General features: G+C 29.8%; 1 protein-coding gene across 3 annotated transcripts in view; it reads right to left on the bottom strand.

Moving 5' to 3' along the window:
* LOC108754099 overlaps positions 1 to 11,186 on the bottom strand; it is a 16,155-nt gene extending 4,969 nt beyond the window's left edge. For 2 of the 3 annotated variants that reach the window (XM_018496150.1, XM_018496151.1), the window contains exons 1-3: positions 7,468 to 7,535; positions 5,989 to 6,048; positions 341 to 679 (exon numbers count right to left, since the gene is read on the bottom strand). In XM_018496150.1, coding sequence (XP_018351652.1) covers positions 341 to 679; positions 5,989 to 6,048; positions 7,468 to 7,502 — 434 coding nt within the window. In that variant the 5' untranslated portion in view covers positions 7,503 to 7,535. Of the gene's footprint in view, positions 1 to 340; positions 680 to 5,988; positions 6,049 to 7,467; positions 7,536 to 10,795 lie in introns of those variants that run through there. The other variant, XM_018496149.1, reaches the window with a different exon arrangement.
* Between the last annotated feature and the right edge of the window lie 819 nt (positions 11,187 to 12,005).

Here is a 12,005-nt window from a genome sequence, read left to right on the forward strand (position 1 = left end):
ATCAGAAAAAATTTTATTATAAAACTAAACTAAAATAAAAAAAATAAAAAAGATAGAGAAGGGAAATATTAATCATATACAAAAAATATAAATTATAAAATATATTAATTAGTAATATATATATCCATAAACTTGAATTATATAAATACTGTTTTTACTACAGAATTGTAATATTAGAAAATTGCGAAGAGATACTTCTTCCTAATTACGATCTCTAAAATTAAGAAATAAATCTTGAATGATAAGCTGGCTGATTCTTTGTACATTTTCATTTTACTTTAAAAACTTTAATAATTTTAATGTATCTACTTTTTTTAATATATGATAAAATGATTCTTACTTAAGGATTTCCACGTCTGCTTTTATAGCATCTCGACATGTTGACAAAACATGCCTCTTCAGCGTCACTTTCGTATTATTCCATTCTGCAGAAACCAACTCGAGACATTTGTTCTCCGTGCCTGAAATACACCCAATCTCGAATATTTCAGCAGCACGTATGTGCGGCACACCTGGGATAAAATGTCCGTGTATTTCGAGCTTTCGATTGTCTTTTAGAGCGGACTGCTCAGCGTTCTGCTCTTTGGATAAATAGACAACCCAGTCCGGATCGGTGATCTCTCCGTTAGATGTTTGACAATGATTCGCAAACTGTTGCAATAAATTTCGGCAATATTCACTGCAAGGAAACTTAGGATTAGTCTACTAATCTTATCAGATGCAAGTATACAGCTGAAAGCTATATCACTAAAGAAAAAATGCCACTTCTTGTGTATGAATCATCATTTTGTTTTTTTTTCACATGGAGAGACAAGAAAGAAAAATAAGACCAGTTGTTCCATCTTCCGATAAACTGTGTGGTAAATCTACTGGATAAATAAAAGAGTAAAAGAGTAAGAGTATAAGAGAGTATAAGAGAGCAAGACTATGAATTGAAATTTACCGAAAGGTGGAGCAATTCTAAATTGTGTAAAAGTTCAACTAAAAAGAATAAGTTTATAAAATAAAATTATATTGTCACTTAAAAATTTTTTCGCTCGCGAAGATAACTTTTACATAACTTAGCAAGAGTTATACTAAGAAGGAATTGTTCATAACTACTTTGCACGAATTACAATACAACAGAAACGAAGTAATATTTCATAAAGAGAAAAGAGAAAACAGAGAATAAAGAGAAAAGAGTAGACATGCACCAGACATGATTATTCGCATAACTGAGGAAACGAAATGTCCGTAGCAACAACCATTATAGTACAAGCGGCAGTATCGTGTCATGTATATTATGCAAATGTGCGTGTAACCGACTTTGCAATTTTCAGACATATATATTAAACGTTACATTGCGAATATAGATTGCTATGCAATTAAGTATATATTGGTGGATTTATTCGTTTTTATACAAATCATTTTTGAATCTTGTAAGTATATAAGTATACAAACTGGAAAATAAAATAAATTAAGTAAACTTAATATAAATTATAAAGTATGAAATAAAATATAAAGAGCAATGCTGTATATATATTCAAATTTTCAAATTATGGAATAGAAACTGAGCATTTTACAATCAGAATTGATCTAAAGAAATGTTGATATCTAACGAGAATCTAATCGCTAGGAGAATTCTATGAGCTGAAAATTTAGACATAAAAAGATTTAATATTTGTTTTTTTATAACTGGTGTAAACTTGTGGAGCAAAATAAATGAAAGTCTAAAGGAGATTAAAGAACAAAATAAAAAATTTAAACTAGATAATTTATCAATCTAAAAATATTACATTTATGACTGTATAATCAACAATCATTATAATTGAAAATTACTAAGATTAATTAAATTAGAGCAGAAGTAAGTTTAAAGAAGTATGATTTGATACATAATCTTCACAAAAAGTTTCCTTGAGTCTTCCAATAAACGACAGTGCGACATAGATCATGTCATCTTTATTTAACATTAGCAAACAAGGGTAATGATCCAATGTGTAATTTGTATCACTTGTTGGAAAGCATACTAAATAATTTATTTATCTTTGATACACGCGAGGAAACTTTCTGTGAAGATTATGTATCAAATCATACTTTTTTAAACTTACTTCTGCTCTAATTTAATTAATCTTAGTAATTTTCAATTATAATGTATTCATTTTAATTATAATGTAAATTATGCCTGTATTCATAGTCAGACCTTGTATCGAAGGCTTTCTTAAATTTATCTTTAGATGCTCAGCAGCTAATGACATAATTCGTAGAATATGTGAAAATAAAATTAAGGAAGCTTTAAATATAAGGTTTGATTATCAATACGGGCATTAATTGTCGATATATCGTTTCTTCTCAGAGTTCTTACAATAAACTAATATACCTGAAAGAGCGAGGAATCGTGCGTGGGAGAGTCCCACTGTCTGTGGGAAATTCGAAATTTTCCATGTGACAAAGCAAGTTAATCTCTGGCGCCTTGTATAGACTTTTGCATAATTGGCGTTATAAACGTCAATCAGGTTATAAAGCGAGTGTAACTAATCGCAGAGAGTGACATCACTTTTCATTACATAAATCGTCGTTTGCAAAAACGTATTTACTGTGAAAAAATACGCAAGTTAGTTGTCTCTTTTACATGCGTACAAGACACAGTAGCGAAAAATTCGATAAAGATTCTCTCGTTGCAACACAGTATGTACAACAAAGTAAAATTTACCAATTAATGAGCGTTTATTTATGAGTACCTTCACACGAAAGTTCAACAAATTAAGGATATGAAGTGATGCGAAGTAAGAATTGTCAAAAATTCAGATATCAACACAAGTATACGTATGACATTTGTGTTTATGTCGGTTCGTCCTTACGTTTCAAATACTTTCTACTCTTACCAGAGAGGGCATAAAAATATGCATAATAATTAACCCGTTATCACACAGAGATCGCTGTCTCGGAATGCGGGATCGTGATTGGCCGCTGGAATCGAGGCGTCGAAAAGCGCGCGAAAGAAATGTCTCGGCGGCAGGACAAATTTCAGTTCCCTTGCCGCGTTATTTATCTCTTAATCCAACTCTCGAGGGTGCTTTACATTCGCTATCAGCATTCGCGATTGGCACAAACGATCGCGGTGGAGATCAGCGGATTCCGACACGCGTCTATTTCAGATATGTAACGATTTCCCGCGCGAACGAAATTGGCGCGAACGACGTGAGTGGAACAAGGAGGGTGGTGAAGCTGCAACTTCACATCACTTTGTGAGTTCGAACAAGTTCGGATGGCGGAGACGGTCGAAGAATCGGTGGCGGATTCGTGGTCGAATTTGTGCAGAATTACTACGCGGACGAAGTTGAGAGGAGCCAGACGACGATTGGTTTCGAATAATGCGTCGAAATAGCCTCTCGAGGGTCCACGTAGGTACGTAGATCCATCTTAATCCTTATGTGACTAGAATGTGCCCAGTATGTGGAGTAGCCACATTCTGGCGAAGATCAAAATGAACGCGTAAGCCGAACTTAAGGGGAGAGTAATGTTTCATTGTCTCAATTTTCATCATCTAGAAGCTTCGTTTATGCTTCTATTCCTCTTCTCTCATATTTGACTTATACTCCACTTTAATTTTCGCCAAGGTAGCATTCTACCATTTCTGTATAATTTTACATAAAATCTTCTGGAAAAGGAATGTAAAAGGTATTGGATCAGTTATCCAGAAGAGTTTATTATATTATTATTTTTGCATTTTTCTCATTGAGGTAAATTATGTAATAGTTGAGGTAATGTATGTAAATTTATATCAGAATTTACTAGTTAAAAATATTTCTATTATATTAATATTAAATTAAAATTTTTTTTGAGTGAAAAAATTTTGTTCTGAGCATCTACCAATTTGCATATATTTAATTCAATCTGTAGTGTCCTATAAAGTTAATTTTATATTCGCGATTGTACATACGTCACATACATAACGTGCTGCGTACACGTAATGGCGTTCATGGACGCCCGGTGTATCGGTCGTGAAATTCTCGTTTTGAAAGCGCAGATTCGAAGTTATGCTCGGTCAGATGCGACAAGCATCGTGAACAGCAATGGATTTTGGAAATTTCGATGTAATTGATTAAAAAACTCTTGTAATATCGAAATTCTGGTACGAAAATGACAGATTCATCAAGTGTATTTCGTGCGATCGTAGAATCAACCATAACATACATACTTTATATGAGTTAATTAGATGCAGGGTATTTTTATACACGATAATTAATCTGTGTAATTATTGATATGTACATATATCCGTAATAATTGGTCACATGTTTGTGCATGTAGTAATCGACAATGATTACGAATATTCTCTTGATTGTTATCACTGGCATAATTTCGATTAGAAACAAGAGATTGTGTAATTAATATGCGATTGTTATTGTCGCAAGATCATGTATGTACATCATTATTTAATATTTTTACTTTTTATCTATTTCTACTAATTTAGTTTAATGTAACTTTAATTTCGATTTTACTATTTCTCTAATTTCTAATTTTTAGAACTAGAAAAAGATGTAAAGTGAGTTATAAATTGAGATTAAATTAATCTAAACTGGAAAAGAATTGGACATTTAGTCATCAATAATTGCTCACAGTTTTAGAAATTGAAAACGCGAAGTAGCCATAATAATGTCGCAATTTATTTTGTGAGATTATCTTTATGAATTAATTTCGATTATTGAGACCAAGATTATTATTTATAATTAGTATCTTGCTTGTTCTGTAGATTGAAACGCTCGAGGTAATAGTTGATTTACGATCACTACAGAAATCAAATATATTACTACTTTATAATAATCCCCCCCCCCCCAAACTGTTAAAATCACTAATAAAAAATCTGGCATTTAAAGATTAATTATTTTTATTTTCAAGTCTGAAAATATATCGTACACACAATTAACGTGCATTGAATTAATAAATTTATTAAAATTGTTATAAGAATATGTGCGATATTAGCGAATATAAATATTTGAATAATTGATTCAAAGTATTCTTCTTTCAGTGTAAAAGTTCATATTTAAGACATGGACTTACATCTGAATTTTATTCCTGATTTGTGATGTGTAACCAATATACACGGACGACGAATAATTCGAATGGAGGTAACAACGATGTACGTGCTATGGACAATTGATGTAAGGGAACCACATTAAGGAAAATGTTCAACGCGTCGAGGGTATGTCAATTTCTTTATTTTTTAGATATTTGATTTTCTTGATAAAAAAGAAATCGGCATAATGTAAAAAGAGGTAAATTTATGGAAAAGATTCGTATATAATATTGTGAGTGTAACTCACAGTAGTTGTGTCATTTATAATTTACTTTCAAATATATTGTGCATCCTAACATATAAAATATATTAAAATATTATACTATATGATGAACTTGTATTATCTTTAATTGTTAAATAAAATTTAATTAATTATATATTTTTTCTGCAAGCATATAAACAGATTTATAAAAAAATACAAGTTAAGTTAGAGAAATTAAAATAAAGCGAGATTATTTAAAAATTATATAAAATTATCAAAAATATTATACGCTTGTATTTTAATAACATATTGATGTTTGAATTAACATATTATATTTTCATTTAAATGTGTTTTCCAAAAATTTACTTAAAACAAAATTTGTCAACGATAAATAATAATTTATAATTTTTAATTCGTATTTTGAAAAATATTACGAAAATGGCTGCTGAAAACGCCTTTGGATGTATACGTAATTATTTGTAATAATTTCAAATTTCATTAAAAGCATAGAAGAGCCCAGAAAAATTTAATTTTTTTTGCTCAAAATAAGATCCAACAAAAGTTCTAAATGATCTTCTTGTTATACTTGTTAGTTGAATAAATGTTTCTACGTGTGGTATGCTTTGCGACCTAAACCGAGATATAAGTCTCCTTTCTTTTTACGATAATTGTGAATAGATATGCAAAAATTTATATTTAAAAGATATTCAAGAGCAGGTTGATGCGCACTTACTTGCGGCCGTCTTGCGGCATCGGCGGTGAGGACTGTACATCCCTGTCCAACCGCGTTGTCCTGAAAAAAGAAAAGAAGCGATATATCTGAGATTTATTTTGAATGATACTTAGCATTCTAATTGCATTCTATCTTTGAGTACATGTTTTCTTGTCGCCTATAACCAAGTACTTTTAATTTCATTAATAGTACATTTGATTTATCGATGAATTTTAGATTCTTCGATTGCTTTGACATTTATGTGTAATATTTCTATAATAATATATTGGATTAAGATACAAATTATCAGTATTGTTATTCGTATCAAAATTTCTTTGAATAATCGTACGTTTTGTTTTTCTATGTATAACATTTTTAAGAAAACTTTTCAACGAACGAAATTGGAATATTGTATTATAATATTAATAGCAAACATTTTGTTTATCATTATGAATTGAAAAAAGAATATTTTGAAGATAATGTATTTGTCAAAAGTTCATTGATTTTAAGTTTTAGTAAAATATAAAAAATAGAAATAGATTTTATTCCGATTATTTTAAATTTAATTTAAATTAAAAAATGTAATTTACAATTAATTTCTAATTATATAAATTAAATTTACTTTAATTTAAAATGAGTTAAATATGAAAACGTTACATACATAAGTATACTTTAGAATATTAAAAACTACAAAATTTGCAAACTTTAAATAAATTTTAGACATTTGGTAATCATATTTGTCTATAATATTTTAATACTGATAAATTTCTTTAATTTATCGATATTTTATCAGTTTCATTAGAAAGTTAATTAAATTTGAAATGTTTTTAAAGAAATCATCTGCATAGATTTTTAAGAGGAAAATAATAAAGATTTCCGATGTCAGTAGGACGAACCATATCGTGAAATAGAGGCAAGAACAAAAACCGGTAGAAAATCGATGAATTGTACATCCATGGCAATTGCTGCGCGACCGCAAGATCGATCGTATCTGCGAACTTGCACTTTCCCCGACGATTCGTTCTCCACGGATCACAGAACAACGGCGTCTATTACTTCATAACGCGAATCATTTCAGATTCTCGTTAACGCTTCTCTCTTCCTTTCCCTTTTTTTGCCATTTCACTGGCTGATATCAAAGATTAGGGATTGTGATAAAAATACGACTATTAATCTCAAATAATAATAATACGTGGAAAAATATCGTTGTTAATAAGTTAATACGTTGTTCATAAAAAAATTGTTTTTATGATTAACACTCTTCTAAATGAAAGAGAAATCTAATTGTATGTGCATTATATGACAGCAAAAAAAATTAATAACTTGCATCTTTTCATTCTTATAGTAGTAAATGCATTGCTAAATCACGAGTTTTAATTATGATTAATTATGATTAATTGAAATATTTTTGACGTCTTTTGAGAAATACATTTTCTACATCAAATTTTAATAAGGGATCTCGACGAATTTTTTGGGATTCTGAACGATTGAATTACTTACTTTTTAATCCATCTAAATGACAATAATTTCTTCATCGCACACGAGTATTCACGGAACAAAGTCGTGTATCGTGACAACCATGATTTCATACTAATCTAAGATTAGGCTTGTCAGTCTTAAGAGTCAAGATCAACCTTGGAAGGAACACGAATATCAACAAACTTATTCTGTAAGCAATATTTAATATATATATATATATATATATGTATGTATATATATGTATATATGAGTGTGTGTGTATAATACTATTTATTCTTTTTGTAACGGTAATGAATAACACATTAAGATGCGAGATGAAAGAAACGGAAATAATATTTAAAGAAATTTATCGATAAGATAGTACTAAAGATTATCATTTGGATATAATTATCTTTTTAAAATATTTTACTTTATAAATTTTGCAAAATTTTAGAATTTATAATACTCCAAAATACTTAAGCATGTAACTTTTTCATGTTCAATTTTGTTTATCTTAACAATTGAAGAAATCAAATTAATTTTAAATTAACTGATATGAAAAATATGTAGCTATCGATTTCTATCTTTTATTTTATTAAAGCTCTAAAATTATTAAACTTTTTCAATTTAACACTAACAATTATGTTTTAAATATTATTAAAATCGAGATTGATATAGTACGAACGTATCAATTATATGTGACTTATTGTGAGCGTTTACTTATTTATTGCACAAAATAGATTTCACGGTTTTTTGGTTTTTGAACATACATATATAAATCATGTTCTGAACGAAAATAATATATTATAAAAGAGATTCAGTCGGTAGAAAGTTTCTTTGTATTTTAAATTGTCTACGCAATTATCTGGCAAATTTAATTTAATGTAAAATAATTTTTGGATTATGATTATAATACGAGAATATATAGTGCTATTACTATTCTTATAGAAAATAGTAATATATGATTATTTATGAAGTTACAACGTCTCTGCTGATCGTTTATATGCCTCATTGAGCACCAGCTGAAAGTTTATGTAGGAAGATACCATAAATTCACTTACAAGATCATTCATCGTAGAAATCCATTTATGTAATATCTCTAAAAACTATATCAAATTTTATGTACAGCTGTATTTAATATTTAATGATATTGGAGATATCTGCTAATATCATCAGTATAGACTTGACAATTATAATATTTCTTCCAAAAAGAAGATATGTATCAACTCAATTTTTATAAATCAAAATAAGCGATTTTTGTTTTACTCAAGGATGTATTATCTTTGTGAGATAATTTTTAGATAATTATTTATGTACTTTTATTACTTAAAAAAAGATTAACAAATGTTTATTACAATATTTTTTTAGTATTTAATATGTTCAAAAATATGGTAATAAATATTGTAAATCCTTTCTATATAATAAATGTATATAAATTTCTAAAAATTACCTTTTATTCATATTAATTTACACAAGATTATAGTATTAAAGTCAAGATCAGTCATTCTAGGACAATTTATACAAGATTGCATTTGTCCTGGTTTAGATAAAGTTTTTCATCACCTCTAGATTCGCAAACTTCACGGCTTTCTTTGTTACCCTCGCTCAATAGGATAATGGCTGTTTCTTTTTACTTGTCGCCGGCGCAATTCGCGGCTTTAAATACTAGCAGTGCAATTTTATAGCGGTACAGAGTAAGTACGGTAATGTCGCACGATCTCGCGCCGCTCGACGAAGAGATAATGGCAGTCATTACGAGCTGCGAGTACACGGTCGGTTAAAATGTCTAGTTAACGGTACAGTTTGCCCAAATCCACAGGGGGCCCATTCGCTATTCTTTCGACCGTAATTAGCCTGTGTCTTCGATACGCTCGAACTTTTCAGAACATTTTTACGAGATGGAAAGCAATCAAGATGTTGCTACGGAGAAGAGAAACTCATGCGGAAGTGCAAATCGTAGAATCTCTCCCGCGCGCGCACATATTCTTCCGCTTATGTTACTCATATCGTACCCAATACACGTCTTTCTTTCTCATGCAGGCACAGCATCGATTGAGCGAACTGCTGATATCACTCAATTATCTTTATGTAAATTTGAATTGAGATATCTATCACGATTATCGCGATGCATTTCTCTTTCATTCGATAACGCTCGTAGATATCGAGCTCGATAAAATAGGGGATATAAATTCAGTTCATGTTGCCATTGTATTTTTCAGAGAAATATTTCTTGAATTTATTTCTGAAAGAGTCTAAACGCCTAATAAAGGATTTTTCGCAAAATAAATTGTAATAGGAACAAATTGTTTTAATAGATATAAAGAAGTAAATTATTTTAAATAATATATACGAGAGTATATTTCGTTGCAAAAGATATTTTGAATTTAATTTGTTGAGTATCTGATGATTTTATTCGTTTTATATAGAGATTGTCATGTGTTTCTTTTTATATTTTGTAGTAAAAAATTTAAATGCACAGTAGGTAACAAAAGAAATAACACTGTGGATGCCAAATTATTTTTTAGTGTATAGATACTAGCGATATTTAATAATTCGTTATATTTAACAAATTCTGATTAATTATTTGACGCTTTTATCTAGTTTATTTGATATCAGTATCGGCGACCTTCACCTTATTTCGAGCATACGTCGATACAAAGTAGATAGTTAGATATTATTTTCTTAAATCAGAAAATTATCCAAATTACTCTCTCTTTTAAAATATATGAAGATAGTGATGGAAATGGTATAATAAATATTCAGAATACTTAAAGCAAAGTACATTAGTTTTTTTTTAATTGCACAATTTATCAAAAGAGATAATAAATAGATGTCAGAGAAGCTTAATTTGATGCGTTAAAAATATAATAAAATTTTAAAAAATTTAATTTCTTTTGTAATGAATTACGATATCTCTCACGTTAATAATATAAGTTTACATCGTTATATATAGTATATCATTCATCAGAAATCTTGCACTCTTAATCTATTTTGGTATCTATAATGGCATATTGCTACTGATATCATCAGAACACAATACATTTCTTGTGGCAATCAATTTTGCTCTAGATATTGATATGAACGAAGAATGACTTCAGCAAATAAGTCCCTAATTCTACGATAAATAATTGAAAACGCAAGTGCTGAAAGCGAATTGAGATGTAAAGCAGCCCATGTAATTGTTAAAAATAAACTCAAGCAACTATTATAATTTTAATAAATCGAAAAATGGATTCAAATCAAATGTATGGAGAACATCAAACTTGGAAATTGTGATATGTTTTCTCTGTTTCCACCAATATTTTTTCCAACACTTTTTGGCACTTTCCTCTTGCATTTTCAATTTAATATGATGATGATAACAACTTACTTGAACCATTTAACTATCTTGCATACACCCATGTTGCACGTGGTTTCGCACTGCTAAACTTCGACAGGTTGATTGACGTCGCGTAGTGCTGATGAGCACTACGAAACTCGACTGAAATGCACGAGAGTGCCGCGCGCGATTCTCTCCCTCCTCACGAATTCCTCCTCCGCGCGAAACTGCGGTGGTAATATGTACTGGCGATATGTTAGTTGTGATAGTTGCGATGGGCGTAGTTTTAGGCACGGCTCACCAATCATTCCCACTCCGTTCTTTCATCCTGTAGCTTTCGATTGACTGACTGATCCCACCATGCCAAAAAATAGCGATAAACAAAAGGAAGTATTAAAGTTCTGATTTAAAGTTGGAAAATCTGATTCATTCAAGCATCTACAGAAACATTCATAATCAGAAAGAAGTCAATTTTTTAATATTCACGTGAAGGACGGTTTTGTTGAAGTATCTAAAAATTTAGATAGATACAGATCTGAAAATAATTCTAATTTGGACCATCAAAATAATTATATATAGAACGTTTAAACTGATTGCTAGAATGTTATAATTTTTTGCAGTATTGTTAACGTTTAAGTATTCTACGTAATTATTTTGATGTTTCAATAAAGTTATTTTTACATTTTTATCTAGCTATAAATTTTTAAATATCTTAGCAAAACCACTTTTTCCATATATGTATATAAAAATTGCGTTACAACTTTAAATATTTAAAAGAATTGAATTCCAGATTTATTTACGAATTTATAGCTGTGATAGAACATCTTGTACATAAAATAACGCATTTTGGTGTTGTTATGATATTTTTACTTTTATTTATGAAATCTCAAAAATTATTACTAACTTGTATTAATAATTAATACTGTGTGATAATAAAGATATTTTAACCATTATGAATAGGAACCTTTAGTTGACAAAAGAATTTTATGCAATTACATGGTATTTTCGCGATAACTTAAAACTGCTGGAAAGCTGAATTCTTAGACAGTAATTACACAATTCTGAAACTAGCCGGCTTTGTACGGAATCTCCGTGCGTAACGAAGTGGTCTGATATCGCGTTCCGAGTCTGCGCCTTGGCACGCCTTTTTTCGTCGGGTTGGTTCACGAGAGCATACCGGTACCGGTACAATCGGTGCGATGACTGATAACGAACAATTGCGACGCGCAGTCGGCAGCACAAACATAAAATTAGATCATCG

This window comes from Trachymyrmex septentrionalis, unplaced genomic scaffold (assembly GCF_001594115.1).
Source record: "Trachymyrmex septentrionalis isolate Tsep2-gDNA-1 unplaced genomic scaffold, Tsep1.0 scaffold76, whole genome shotgun sequence".
Classification (NCBI taxonomy): domain Eukaryota; kingdom Metazoa; phylum Arthropoda; class Insecta; order Hymenoptera; family Formicidae; genus Trachymyrmex; species Trachymyrmex septentrionalis.